This window comes from Gossypium hirsutum, chromosome A01 (assembly GCF_007990345.1).
Source record: "Gossypium hirsutum isolate 1008001.06 chromosome A01, Gossypium_hirsutum_v2.1, whole genome shotgun sequence".
In the NCBI taxonomy this organism is placed as follows: Eukaryota; Viridiplantae; Streptophyta; class Magnoliopsida; order Malvales; family Malvaceae; genus Gossypium; species Gossypium hirsutum.
In genome coordinates this window covers 50,501,362-50,516,434 of record NC_053424.1, presented here as the reverse complement: position 1 = coordinate 50,516,434, position 15,073 = coordinate 50,501,362, and the positions used below count along the sequence as shown (strand labels likewise).

The 15,073-nt window shown below is 32.5% G+C and overlaps 2 protein-coding genes across 4 annotated transcripts; one reads left to right on the top strand and one right to left on the bottom strand.

Moving 5' to 3' along the window:
• Positions 1-215: 215 nt before the first annotated feature.
• On the top strand, positions 216-2,315 carry LOC107887214 (uncharacterized). Its single transcript, XM_016811388.2, has 2 exons — positions 216-1,236; positions 1,989-2,315. The coding sequence occupies exons 1-2, from the start codon at positions 621-623 to the stop codon at positions 2,189-2,191; spliced, it is 819 nt and encodes a 272-aa protein (XP_016666877.1). The 5' UTR covers positions 216-620; the 3' UTR covers positions 2,192-2,315.
• A 783-nt stretch (positions 2,316-3,098) lies between these two features.
• On the bottom strand, positions 3,099-11,054 carry LOC107887215 (uncharacterized). Of its 3 annotated transcripts, XM_016811391.2 has the most exons (9): positions 10,568-11,054; positions 9,360-9,728; positions 9,024-9,283; positions 7,807-7,948; positions 7,310-7,681; positions 7,100-7,231; positions 5,780-5,908; positions 5,485-5,677; positions 3,099-5,397 (listed from the first exon to the last, which is right to left on the bottom strand). In XM_016811391.2, the coding sequence occupies exons 1-9, from the start codon at positions 10,664-10,666 to the stop codon at positions 3,248-3,250; spliced, it is 3,846 nt and encodes a 1,281-aa protein (XP_016666880.1). In that variant the 5' UTR covers positions 10,667-11,054; the 3' UTR covers positions 3,099-3,247. The 3 variants fall into 3 exon arrangements, with proteins under 3 accessions (XP_016666880.1, XP_016666879.1, XP_016666878.1); XM_016811390.2 differs by having other exon boundaries at positions 3,099-5,677; positions 7,807-7,924; XM_016811389.2 differs by having other exon boundaries at positions 3,099-5,677; positions 10,568-11,053.
• Between the last annotated feature and the right edge of the window lie 4,019 nt (positions 11,055-15,073).

Sequence of the window (15,073 nt, the reverse complement as noted above, 5' to 3'; positions counted from 1 at the left end):
AAAATAGTAACAAAATTAATAATAAAACAAAAGTTATATAATATCCAAATAATAATAAAAAAATAACAACAAAACATTAGTAAAATGACAATAAAATAATGAAATATTAATTTTTTTAAAAGTAAAATACCAAACAAAATTTACAAATTCGGGTCGAGCCAAGCTAAATTCGAACCAAAAAAATATTATCCAATACTGAACCCCGTGTCTAAACTAACCTTATTATTTTGCTCAATCCTATTTTTTGACATATTTTTCCACTTTTCGAACGAGCTTGTATCGGCCCGGCTAAATATATCCCTAAGTCTTTTCTCTTTCTTCTATCATCATCTTACTCCGACCATCGTCTATATCCTGTCTCTCGTCTCTACGAATCAGTTTTTCTTTTCTTTTTTCTTCTCTTATCATCTCAGTTCTCACCCACCGCCGTGTTCGCTGGTTTTTTGCGGATCTGACCCGTATCCCGTGTCGACACGGTTACGGCACCCCAAATTGCCGAGTCCGGGTAACGAAGCCTAAATCTTAAGGGGGTCAAGCTTTTTCTTCATTAGAAATTGTTTAGTGTAGTGAAACTGCTTGCTTTTGATTATAACCATAATTGAATACAATACTTAGCTTCGATGGGGTCACTCCTAGTACCTTCCCCTCTACTCCTTCCCTCACTTTCCCGTAGCTTCCTTCCTAAACTCCAATCTCAGCCTCAACATATTAGCCCTCGCATTTCCCTATGTAATCAATACCCTTTTCGCCTTTCATTTCAATCCAGTTTTCCTCGTAAGTCACTATGCAGTCATCGGTCATTAGCAGGGGCTTTTAATGCTTCAAGCGAGGGGACGGTGTCGGTTATCAATATCGAAGATTTTAATGAAAAAGATTGGTCATTTCTTGATTCAGAAGAGTTAAATTCCGAGCAAGCTAAACGAAATATCGACCGCATTACATCTGCCGGAGAAATATCGGAGTCGTCAAGGGTTCTAGTTTCGGTCGGTTCGGAAGGATTTGTGGATCATTTAGTTGAATCATCAACTACCCAATTGTTGCTTGTAGTCCATGATTCTATATTTTTCTTAGCTGGGATTAAGGAGAAATACGATGAGGTTAAGTGTTGGCAAGGGGAATTGATTTATGTGCCGGAAAAATGGACACCGTTTGATGTCATATTTCTCTATTTTCTGCCTGCCTTGCTATTCGAACTTGACCAAATATTTGCGGCGCTGGCGAAACGTTGTTCATCAGGTAATCCATTTCTAAGTTTTTACTTTTGTTCAGATACTGTTTGCTTGCTATAACTATTTCTGCATATAATTTCATGGTTGGAACCGAATAGCTATGTGTTCTAATGATAGAATGTCGGGTTTGGAGTTCAGACTCTTAGTTTTAGTTATCAGAGTTCAGTGATTGAAAGTGTCAAATAAAACAGGAGGGGAAAAGAAGGCATTTTCACCATTAGAATATCATAGTGGAAACTTCAACCATATGGAAACAAACAAGAAACAAAGGTGTTAAAAGGACCGTAGAAATAAAGATACAATTAGATCTGACATGTCACATGCCACTGTATTTCATCAATCACGTCAATTTGGTTGAAATTTTTAATATAAAGGATCAATTTAATTTTTTATTTAACATATAAGGATTAATTTACTTAATTTTTTAGTAGAGAAGTAAAATGTAATTTGACTCGGCTCAATGGTATTTTTACGAAACAAAGGCTTGGTATATTTTGCAAGTACTAGAATAAGGAGGCAATGCTGCTTCTGTTTTTCATTTTTCTTAAAAGAATTTGTATCCTACACAGTTTTTTCATGTGCGTATGAGGATATTTCTTAGGGATAACAATGGGAAGGGTCGGTTTTTTGCTTGCCTTGATCATGACCCAATTTTTACTTACATATCTGAACACCCTGGCTCTTAACTGTATTTAGTATTTTTAGGAGCTGTTTAAGCCATGACTGCAATATGAGATTGTGAGTGTTACTGTTGTATAGGTGCAAGAGTGGTTATTAGCCATCCCCAAGGGAGGGAAGTGCTAGAGCAGCAACGGAAAGAGTTTCCCGACATTGTAAACGGAAACTTGCCCGACAAAACCACGTTACAGAAAGTTGCAGCTGACCATTCCTTTGAGATGACTGAATTTGTTGATGAGCCTGGATTTTATCTAGCTGTTTTGAAGTTTAGCGAGGCAAATTAGTTAAAAACTTATTTGGATTTCTACTTAAAACTAGGTGCTTCATTGTTGAATCAAATTAAGTTCGGGTTTTTACTTTTTCATCAAATTAAATTTAGGCAGGTTGGGGTTTGAATTTTTTTTCAAACTTGTGTTTATTATTATTACTATTATTATTATTAGGTCTACATAGGTGAACAAGATCCCATACTAACCCAGGAAAGTCTTGGGAGAAAATCTACCCTAATCAATGTCCAAAGTCCAAGCTATAATTGAACTTTACAGGGTTTTTCAAGGATGGTAAATTATTAGTTTGTTAATAGAAACATCTACTTATTGGAACCCGTTTCTTCTCCTGGAAAGTCCAGCTAGTTATTTTGATTAAATTCGAAAAGCAGATTTGATTTTCGTAATCAACTTCAAATTTGATTATTTATCCTCGAATTCAATTATGAAATCAATACTAAAAACTAAAAAATAAAATTGATTAGGTTCAAGCACTAATATTCTAATAAGTTCGATCTTATTGAGTTCTATTTTTTAAAAATTTAAACTGGTTTAATTATATTCAATTAACGTCATTGATTAAAAATGAATTTAATTTTGATTATTTGTGTACAGAGTTCATTTTTAAATTCAATACTAATTAAAAATTTAAAAAAAAAAATTTAAAATCTACTTGAATCAGGGTGCTATTAATAATGATATACGACAAACCATATTTGATATAGATTAAAATCTGAAACAATCTATAATTAAAAAGAAAATAAATCCAAATACTTTCCGAAAAATAAAAACAAAATCTCAAACCTCAACAAAAACAAAAATATAGAAAGCCCTCAAACCTTAATAGGCACTCTTCCAACATTTTCATTCTCTACATCAAAAATTTAAGGAAAAAAAAAGGAAATGAGAAAATTGAGCAACCATCTAATAAGAAACTATAAACTAAAATTGGGATTTTCTTTCACAGCAAAGACCATTGTATACTGAATTACAAGGTACTCTCAAACTTCCACTTTCTGGGAAATAGGGTAGGGACTGAAATGCCAAACAGTCACCTCTACCTAACTACTTATATTAGAAGAATGAAAACCTTATTCCGTTACTTGCCGCAAACAAACTGTACTCTTCGATAGTGGTCTCTTTTTTATTGCAAGCATGGTCGTTTTCGACATGATAAGCTGAAAATTGAGAAGAAAATTCCCCGGCGATCTCCTCTTTCAGGGGGGCAGGATTGGATTTGCATGCAGTTGAAAGAGCCACCGGCCCACCGAAATGGAACAAGGAAAAGCTAGTGTCATCTGTGTGTGGTTTGGTAGAGACATCATTTTGCCCACCTTCTCCATTTGCTGCTTGTTCAGTCGTATGCAGCCTGCCAGGGGCAAACATCTCAGAATTAACTTCGGTAAAATCATCTTCTTTCCTTGTAACCAGCTTGGGAATCTGTAGTTGATCCTCTGCATACAAGCCATTGGCCTTTGAAACTGGCTGATAAACCGGAACGGGACCAGGATTAAACAGAGGGGTAGCAAAATGCTGCAGAGTGCCATATGGCATGCATAAACGTGAGTTCCCATTTACATCATAGCCAAGAGGGCCAGTATAAAAATAGGGGTTTGAAGGGAAAGGCATTAATCCATTGGCTGGTGTTGCTGACCAAGAAACGGGGTTCTGATGGTAGTAACCCATGGTTGAAGGAGCTTGATATACTGGGAACTGTATAGGTTGGTTATGGACTGATGTAAACGTGCCTTGATGTTGAGAACTCATAACAGCAGTCGATTTTTCATTATCAGAAATTGCAACAGTTGTCAGTGGATTTCCAGAAACTTTGTTCCCTCTACTGTCTGGTGAATGCCCAAACAATGCCTGGTATACCAAAGCAACCCCCCCATTGACATCCTGTTTTTTTTCGATTCCTTTAACCTGACACTCAGAGAAGCCATCTTGAATGCAGACTGAAGAATCTCTCCCATCAGGTGAATGTCCAAACAATGCCTCGCTTTCCAAAGCAATGCCTCCATTGACATCCTCTTTTTTATCAATTCCCTTCACCTGACACTCGGAGAAACCATTTTGAACGCAGCTTGAAGTATCTCTCCCATCTGATCGTTGACTGGCCTCTTCAGAATCTGATGATGAAGATTCTATGTTTCCATTATTTGAAGAGCAGGTATTGCTATCTCCTTCACTAAAGCATGAATAGCAGTTATCAGAACTAGAACTGCTGCTTATCATAGAATGAGAAATTTCACTCAAGGTAGAGTTTCTATTAGGACGAACTTCAACATCCTCAGATGCAGCATTCAATGAAGAGCATTTATCCTGTGCTTCAACATCACAGTTCTCATTTGTTGCAAGGCTTGTGCTTGATGTGTTAACCTTGCTATGATCATGACTGATTTCACCCAAATTTACACTAGCTTCACTTGTGCATGTCTCACCTGATGACTTAACAAAGTCATTATCAAGTCCAGCTCCTTTGTTGTAAGTAGATGACCTCAGAGTAATATCCGTATCAGAGTTGGTCCGGGGGTAATTTCTCTGGACTTCTGTGGGCTCCCAAACTTTATTGGAATTAAATGAATCTTGACCGGAAGGATTGTTTCCTGCAATAATTTTATTTTTTAGCCTTCCACAGTCTTCATGCATGTACTCTTGTTGATTATACTTGTTACCACGATAGACTTGCTTGGACATATCTAATGCAGATTTTGACTTGCTTACAGCCTTGGGTTCTTGGCCTACTCCAGTCACAGAAACATATGGCTCAATTTTGGCTCTGTACTCTTTGTGTTGGCCGCAGCTGCAAGAGTAGATGTCATATCTGTCACTCCGGCTGTTTGGACACTGAAACTTTTCAGGATATTTAACATCACAATTCCGACCATTGGACTTTGCACTGTTTATCCTTAATTGCTTATTTGGTCCATTGATGCTCCTTGAAGGAGCCTCAAAGTTTTCACTTTTATATCTAGCTTCAGATCTATTAATAGGAGCACTTTCTGACACAACAGGAAATCGACGCCGATTGGACCATGTCAGAGATGTATCAAATTGACCATCCTTGCGAAATTTCAATCTCTGTCGAGAAAATTTTGATTGTTCTGTTGGAAAAGAGCCATTCCCATCTTTTACCTTTGTACCTTCTTCATCAGGACTATCAAAAGAGTGATTTTGCAAACTTGATGCCAAATGCCCATCTAAAAACTGTTCTCCTTGATCATCTGGATAACCAAGTGTAGACACAATTATATCATTCGTCTCGCACACGGAGTCTCTGCAATTAATGGAAACATTTTCTTCAACCTTACTATTTGGTGAAGATACGTCCTTTGAGAAATCAGGAGTAACGCTTGAGTCCGCACATTTTTTCTCTCTCTCTCTTTCTTTTCCTTTCAGTCTCTCCTTTCTCCTGAGCTTTTTCTCTCGTTCTTTTGTTCTTTTCCTCTCCTTTTGTTCTTCTTCTTCACGCTTTTCCTTCTCTTCTTCTTCGAGAAGCTTCATCTGTAGAATCATTTAGTGGTGGTAATACTTATCAATATCTAAAGAATAGCCTCCTATATCTACTAATATGCAGAAAGGAAAGCATATCCCAATTATACTGACCTGCTTTTCCAATGTAATAATTTCCTTGCAAGCAACATGAACTCGTTCTTCCAGCAGCTTTATTGCAAGGCAAACAAAGATACTGTGTGCATTCTGGCGTGCTGTTCCTTCCCTAAAAGCCTTTTCAACCTGAAAATCAAAATGGGTAAATCATTGATAAAATTTGTAACATAAATTTAGCAAATACGCAAAAGGCAAACAACTGAAGCAATTTGACCCGTATGATTGCTGTGCCACTACCCACAAGAACCACCAAACAAAGTCCAAGTTTTTTCCTACCAAGCTTTAGAATGTTCAACATAAACTCATTTTGACTCTTTGATTCAGTTACTTTAAAGGTCTTTCAAAACTCTTCTTAATCAAATATATAAGCAAACCATTTCTTTAAAGTTTGTGAAATATGGCAATCACCTATATCAAAACAAAGGACCAAAATATGTAGCCTCAAATCTAAATTCATTATCCTTGATTGAAGATGACCTCACTTAAATTAGCAGTTCACAGTGAAACTAGGATCAACCCGCACTTCCACACCATGCATCCCCTGGTGTTTTTCCAAATGATCAAAACCTCTAGTGTGCATTTGCTCCTTTAGACAACAATTGCTTAGAATTTCTTAGAAAGAGGAATCTCTATTAATTATTACCAGAAAATTTGATTTCCTCAAGTAAAAAGTGTGCTACTGCCTCTGTATTAACATGAATGTGAGCAAACAAGAATAAGGTTGAACACCTGCATGGGACTTGTTTGACAATTCAACAAAACTAACAAGATATCATATTAGAATTTGTCCCCAAGCAAGCTTAACAACATGGAGCAAGTTTGGCCTAATACAATCATACTTTTTTGATGATATCATTGCTTGCACAACAAACTAATTGCATTCTTCACTCCAGTAGAGTAGCTATACTGCGATGAACATCCGATGGTAATACTTTTCAAAGTAATTACAATCTTCCCAACTTTATTTATCACTCATATAGGTGCTTTCCGAATATCAAGTTCAAAGCATTTGCCTATCAATCATGAAGTTTAACTGAAGACAATTTTTCATCTATCATTAGCCCTGCTCCTCTAAAAAGCAAGAGCCAACAGAAAATATTTCAAACAATATTCTTTTGAGAAACAATTGGATGAATTATGATTGATAGCTAGCCCTAATTGACAACATTAGCTCATTTATATGAACCAGATTTTTGTTAACTTTCTCACTATTTCATTCTTCTAAACATAAAATGTTTTTATGTTAATATTTGAAAAGAAGAGCAGCAATATTGCAAGACTCTAAGGCATAAGAAAGGAGAATGGTTGGGAACATGCCTGTTCCTTAAATATAACAGTAGCAGCATCAAGAAGAAACTCTCGAGCAAGTTCAGGACTCTTCGCATGCTTTTGGGGACGGAAGCATTCACCATCGATCTCATTTCCCTCCTTGTCCATGGAATCATCATCCTAAAGAAATGAGTCAAAGTTTCAACATCTCTAATATCCAAACAATTTTTTTCCTAAGCCTAACAAAGTTTGAAATACCTCTTCTTCCTCGACCTCTTCAGCATGCTCAAAAAACCTTCTAATTTTTTCACCTCTTGTGATTGTGACATAACCATCTCCAACTACAAGCCTGCAATGCACACATTGTTGGCCCTTAAGTGCATGGGCTTTTACATAAAGTTCAGAGCAGCGGCCATCCAATTTCCAGGCCCTCAGGGTAATATAACACGAACTCAAGCCATCAAGATCCAAACCACGGACTCGAGCACTTCCATTCATGCCAACATTTTCAAATTCCCTAATATCTGATTTTCCTTCCCCAGTTCCAACCGCCCATTCAAAATGATGGTAAGTTCCAATAGTGTCAGCAAAAGTTTGGCGCCAATCAGCTTTGACTGTGTCATCAGATACCTGGGTAGTAGTAAAGAAAAAGTTTAGCCATACATTCATTATGAACAAGTAAATCAAAAGATGAACATATTGTAGTATAATATAGTAGTCAGTGCACTAAAAGGTTAAAGATATGTATGAAGCACCTCATACAGAAAAGCTGTATCTGCAACACAAAACCAACTAGTGCATCGAGGTTCTCTACGCATGCGTTTTAGCTCCTTCAGCTCCTTGAACTCACGGATAACGTTTCTTCTGCAATCTCTGCAAAATCTCTTGCTGTCAAACCTGACAAGAAGACAGAAATATTTGACTCCATCCTAACAGCAAATATTTACTGAATTGAAGAAGTAACAAGAGGGGTAATAAGCATGCCAGCAATCTACTGGAGATAACTGATGCAAACAGTGTATGCGCATCTTCCACTACCCATCGTTTCAGGGATTTCAAACTCCAACTCACCCTCCCCGTTCATCTTCCATGAGAATCACTTGGAAACACCAACATTGAAAGAAATCAGACATATTTGGGATAGCTTCAAAATAAAAAAACAGTTTCCATGTCTTCTCACAATCTCTAGATAGCAAGGTTCTATTTCGAATTTATTTTAACAAGGAAAAGAGCCCATCAATTTCATCAAATCCTTAATTCTCCTCTGATAAAGAACTGAACAGCCTACAGTTGACTATTCAGAAGACGGAAGGAAAAATGATAACTAGAGGGGGGGCAGAAACAAAGACAGATCATTTGCTCATAAATCTTGGTTCTAAGATCAAGATGTTTTATTCTCTGAAAGATTGTAGAATTTTCTTTTGATCTCCTTCAATATATAAAAAATTTGGCCGACCTAGTGTCTTGATTAAAAAAATAGGATTAACCATCCTCCAAAGTTAGCAAAACGAATGGGTGAATCGTCAAGGTTGTACTTTCTGGACCTTGAAAGGTTTCGTATAGTGCACAAAAGCCATTAAGAATGCATAAAGCCGAACTGCTAAAGCTCAATACATGCTTCCAGGAGTACTAGTTTTATTTCAATAATTATACACGTTTAAAAACTTAACTCTCTTATCTAGGAAATCAGAGGCTCCAAAATTGAATTTACTTCACAGTGCTAATCAGTCATTAATTAGGAGAACACAGAATATCAAAAGCTTGAATGGCTCACAACTGAAACTTTCATGTCTTTAAGATCATCAAACAAAAATTTTGTCCTCTATAGTTCTGACATTCCCACCATCGGTCTTATTTTTCTAGCTCCAATGAGAACCTCTTGATCAATTATCATCTGACTTCATACCATTTTCCAGCTGAACAATATAGAAAATGAAACACATTCAACCATAAAGAAGAGCCATAAACACACCTGTACATAAGCCTCTCAATAAAATCTTCTTCCTTCATTCTTAAAAGAGATTGCCGAGTTTCTTCTCCAAGAGCTGACCAGAAATCCACCAAGGTGTCACAAGAAAGCCTGGCAGTGTGCAGTGCACATGTTTCTCTTGTTCCATGTCCTCTTCCATAACTAGCAATTCCTTGGCTTATCCAACCCCGACCTCCCCCACCACAAGCATCAGGATAAAGCAATTCACGCTCCCGCTCCCTTGCACGTGCACTATCAAACACCTGATTCAATTAAAACGTCAAAAACTAGAAGAAAGGGGCAAAAATAGTCAGAGAAAACAATCTGATCAATACAAACGTTTTGTAGACCCTTAAATGACTTTGGGCACAAATAGTAGTCAAGAAGTGTCAGTGAACCATCACGAGTTGTTGTCAAACCTCCCAAAGAATGGACAGATGGATCTTGAATTTCATCTTGTGTCCCGTTTGTCAAATTCAATCCGCCACCAGTTCCCTTTTTTGAGGCTCCTGACCTGTTGTAATGAAGGTTACCAGCTACTCCCTCCTGCTGCAAGGATTTTCCATACATGATAATCTGCAAAAAACCTTCAAGCAACAGCCCATTACATCTGGAGCAGTAAATGTTCTTGCGAGCTCGCTCAAAGAGTGTTTGTTTATCAATTCTAAGGAGCTTCTGCCGAGCTTGCAATGACAGCTCACTCCAGAACTACAAAATAAAATCAAAGCTCTTAGTAATATATCAGAAAAATAAAATCAATAAATCACATATTTATAAATCATATCAATTATTAAATTGCATAATCAATACTACCCCTCTTTTTTCTGTAAAGTATGGACCGTGGAGAGCATAGTGCAGAGAAGGCTAGGTCTTGGGTTACACAAAGAGGTAGCTCTAACTTATGCCATAGACCATGCCTCCACCAGGCACAAGGACTCTACCTGTGATTCAGAATTGAAGTTTCACATTCTAACCATTTGGGTGCTCCATCCTAATTAGCTAATAGGAAAAAAAAAAAAAGCACCGTTTCTGGAATTCCCAATTCTTCAATCACTTTCGTTTTACAGCCAAAAAGATAAAACCGAACATTGATAGCAGCCGGAAGCCACATTGAGCTCAACAAAGTGTAAAAAGAAAATCCACAGTGATGAAGTTAATAATCAAACTTCCAGATTCTATTTCTTCCATTACTCAATTCAAAACCAGGAACAGCACTAAAATTTAAGTGCCTCGGCTCTAAACAAAATTAGGTAACTAATGGACAGCGTTTCTAAGCAAAAGACAGATTTCATGAAACAACAAATAGATTACTAGAGTGAAAATTGGCACATAAACAAAATTAAATTAATTCCATAAACTGGATCTAGTAAACAATTAAAAAAGAATTAAAAATCCAATCAATTAAGATCCAATCAGAACTTAAACTACCCGTCAACATAAACAAAAACCCAATCCAAAAAAATTGATACAATCCAATCCCAATTCAATAAAAACAAAAAAAAACCCGAAAAAAAGATAATAAAGCGAAGAAAATTAAAATCGGATACCTTCTGGAGCTGATTGTAGCTAACAACGTCATTTTGCTTAGACCAAAACCCAAATGAGGCATTACTATATTGCTCATTCCTTTGCGCTAATCCTGGCATCCTTTGATTTCTCAAACTCTCTTTGCTTTGCAATCGTTTACCAATCTTTCCATTCCCGCCCTTGAAATCCGTTTTGCGTTACCGGTCCTAAAAGGAACAACCGGTTCGATAAAACTGAATCGGAATTAACGAAATAAAGTTCAAAAAAGAATGAATCGGAGATAAGGAGATGACGATCCAAATCGAATTAAATTTGAGGAAATTCAAAATTAAAAAGGATGGGGTTTGAAGGATTGAGGACGATGCATATTGTTGTTGTTTTTGTTTCCTATTGATTTTGATTTTTTATATGTAATTTGTAAAAGAGAAAATCAGTGAGGGTGAGGGGAAGATTTTGAGAGGAAAAGGATGCTTTGTTTGGGAATGGAAGGACGGTTAAAAGGGAAACAAACTGTTACATTACAGTTTTTAACTATCCCAGGTAAATTTCATTGAACTATTTATATTGCTCTAATAAATAAATAAATAAATATTATAGAGCAACAATTTCTTTTTCTTTTTCCCTTTTAATTTCAAAGTTTTCGTGTATTATACTCAATTCTTATACTTTTCCCTAAAATATTATCTTCTACTTTGGCTTAAATTTTTAATAAAAGTTACAATAAATGGAGTCCTAATTAATAACTATAACTTATTATAATTTTTAAGTTTTTTCAAATGTAATTCAAATAAGTTCAAATCCATCATATATATTTTTATAAAAAATTAAAATACCTTCTAATAATATAACTTATTTTAATATGAAAGGTCATTTCTGTGATTTCTTAATTGAATTTGTGCTTAATTGACTCACCACACTAATCAAGAATTTTATTAATAGTATTGATATACAATTAAAATGTGCGTAATAAAATTAAAATGTATAAATAAACCAAAATAAAATCTTGGTTAGATGATAAATTTGAAGTTTTTCTAATATAATTAGCATTCGTTTAAATCCCACAATACACATTTTTATTCTTTTTTAATTAAAAATATTAAAGTCCCCCAAACAATGTATCTTATTTTAAACTCAGAAAGTCATTTTTGTTCGAGTAAGTGCTTGATTGACTTGTGATACTAACTCGGGAATTTTATTAATAGTATAACTATACAATTAAAATGTGCATAATGGAATTAAAATGTATAAGTAAGCCAAAATGAAGTCTTGGTTAAAGGATAAATTTAAATATTTTTTGTAATGTAATTAGCATGGATTCAAATTCCACAATACATGTCTTTTTTTTATTTTTTAATTAAAAAAACTAAGGTGTCTTCAAATAATATAACTTATGTTAAATTTGTAAGGTTATTTTTGTAATGTCCTAATCGACTTAGTACTCGATTGATTCATAACACTAACTCAATCATGGATTTTACTAATAGCTAGTATAGGTACAATTGATGGAGGCAATAGAGTGTATATAATAAAATTAAAATGAAAAAATGAATTAAAATAGAGTTTTGGTTGAGTGATAAATTTAAATTTTTTTTAATGTAATTGCTATGGGTTCAAATCTCATAATACATATATTTTTATTTTTTAATTAAAGTAACTAAAGTACTCTCGAATAATATAACTTATTTTAAATACGAAAAGTCTTTTTTTGTAAATTCGTAATTGAGTTGGTGCCTAATTAACTCGTATATTTTTTTCAATGTAATTGACATAGGTTCAAATTTATAATACATATATTTTTATTTTTTAATTAAATTAACTAAAGTACCATTGAATAATATAATTCATTTTAAATACGAAAGATTTTTTTATAAATTTATAATTGAGTTAACGTCTAATTAACTCGACATATCAAATCAAAGATTTTATTAATTATATAGATAGAAACATTTTGACTTCCGTTCCTTCTTCCAACTTCACAAAAGAAGAATACTACTAATTTCAAATAATAAAAATATAATAATAAAATAAAAATCGAATAATAAAAATTGAGCATATCAAATAATAGTGAAAATCAATTTTTTTGTGATGAAAACAAAACTTATAAAATAATACTAAATGTTGATTTTTTTTATTTATGATTCTAAGCAAAGATAAATATAAAATTATAAAAAAATAAAACCTAATTACATTCAATAATTGAATAGGGTAAAGATAAATATAAAATTACAAAAGAATAGAATATTAACAATTTTGACATTCAAACAATTTAATTTAATAATATATAAAATAAATAATGTACCTAAAATTATTAATAATATTATTTAAATTAAAATATATTAATATTAATATTCAAATCATGATAAAATTTGATATTATTTTAATATTATTTTTAAAACTAAATAACATTAATATAAATTATTCTAAATTAGTTAAGTATTTTTAAATATATTTTGTAATTATATCAATTTTTAATTTATTAATAATATTTGAAGAAATTTATTTAAAAAAATTTAAAAAAATAATGTTATAAAAATATTATAAATTTAATATACACAATTAACCCACTGTACAAGAATACAAACTAGTTTAATTAATAATGAAAAACTATAGAAATTAAATAGAAAAAAGAGATGCGCCACTTGTTATCATTACGCGCTTTTATGCCTTTTCATATTGTATATAATAGTTTTCTATCTCGATGCATAATTTACTTGTGTATTTTATAAATTTATTATTATTACTTAATAATAACATATTAATTAAAATTATCAATGAGACAATATTTGAAAGATATAAACAACTTAAAAAATAAATTTTAAATTTTAAATATTTGTAATATTATGAATATAATTTATATTGGAAGAAAATTTGAAAAATAAAGTTGTTATAATATTTAGGGTAAACTATAAAAATAGTCACTTTTGTTTGACTCATGTTACATTTTAGTCACTTATGTTTGAAATGTTACGTTTTAGTCAGTTATGTTATTATTTTATTACGAAGTGATCACTCTTCCGTTAAGTTCTGTTATCTCCCTAACAGTAATCCTACGTGACAGTCTAACTAGATATTACTGAATCTGCTAATACATACTTCATCAGAATAAAGTATGCATTATTAAAATTAAATTAAAATATTAAATAAGAAATAAAAATATAAAACAATATGTTATTTGGAAAATAACTATTATTGTAATGAGATGCATGTTTTATTAGGTATAAGTAATTAAAATTTTGTTTTTGTAATATGATACATGCATAAATATATATATAATCATATAGTGAATCTGCTAATACATGTTACATTTTCGTCACTTATGTTTGAAATGTTACGTTTTAGTCACTTATGTTATTATTTTATTATGAAGTGATCACTCTTCCGTTAAGTACTGTTATCTCCCTAACGGTAATCCTACGTGGCAGTCCAACTAGATATTACTGAATCTGCTAATACATACTTCATCAGAATAAAGTATGCATTATTAAAATTAAATTAAAATATTAAATAAGAAATAAAATTATAAAACAATATGTTATTTGGAAAATAACTATTATTGTAATGAGATGCATGTTTTATTAGGTATAAGTAATTAAAATTTTGTTTTTGTAATATGATACATGCATAAATATATACATATATATATATATAATCATATAGTGAATCTGCTAATACATACTTCATCCGGATGAAGTATGTATTAGCAGATTCAGTAATATCTAGTTGGACTGCCACGTAGGATTACCGTTAGGGAGATAACAGAACTTAACGGAAGAGTGATCACTTCGTAACAAAATAATAACATAAGTGACTAAAACGTAACATTTCAAACATAAGTGACTAAAATGTATCATGAGGCAAACAAAAGTGACTATTTTTATAGTTTACCCTAATATTTATATATATAATTAATGATTCAGAATTTATGGCAAGTATTTCTATATTCAACCAAAGTCTTATGTAAATAATAGACAACCAAATTCGATATTTTTTAAGTGAAATATCTTCACTTCTGGCTTTATGGTCACATGTATTTTTTATTATAGAAATGTATGGTCCTTTAAACTTTGTTAGTAAAATTCAAAAACTCCGTATTAAATAATTTTCTTATTTTTAAAAAGAAATTTTTGAATTTCCTTTTCTTTTAACGAAATTTCCACTCCAATACAACTAAAATACCATAAAAATTATATTTACCTTGTATCACTTCAATTTCAAGGACATTGTAAAACAATGACAACGTATTTTTAATAAAATATTATCACTACAAAGATATGAAATAATGACGACATAAATTACTATAAAAAATTATGCAATGTGAAATAATGACGACATATTTTTAAAAAAAATATTATTACTATAAAAAATGATGCAATTGAAAAAATAACGACATATTTTTAAAAAAATTTATTGAGGTTTGTTGACTTTAATCTTTGTTAGTTAAAAAAATATTTTATAAAATGAAAAAACATTTCAAACTAGCTAAAGGTTACAATAATTTTATTTTAATAAAAGTTGTTGCTACTTTA

Excerpts from the sequence above, each read along its gene's own strand:
- LOC107887214 (XM_016811388.2), top strand. The coding sequence starts at position 621 with ATGGGGTCACTCCTAGTACCTTCCCCTCTACTCCTTCCCTCACTTTCC. Across the intron at positions 1,237-1,988 it reads GGCGAAACGTTGTTCATCAG|GTGCAAGAGTGGTTATTAGC; the intron begins GTAATCCATTTC and ends ACTGTTGTATAG.
- LOC107887215 (XM_016811389.2), bottom strand. The coding sequence starts at position 10,666 with ATGCCAGGATTAGCGCAAAGGAATGAGCAATATAGTAATGCCTCATTT. Across the intron at positions 5,909-7,099 it reads CTGTTATATTTAAGGAACAG|GTTGAAAAGGCTTTTAGGGA; the intron begins GCATGTTCCCAA and ends TTTGATTTTCAG. Across the intron at positions 5,678-5,779 it reads TTATTACATTGGAAAAGCAG|ATGAAGCTTCTCGAAGAAGA; the intron begins GTCAGTATAATT and ends ATGATTCTACAG.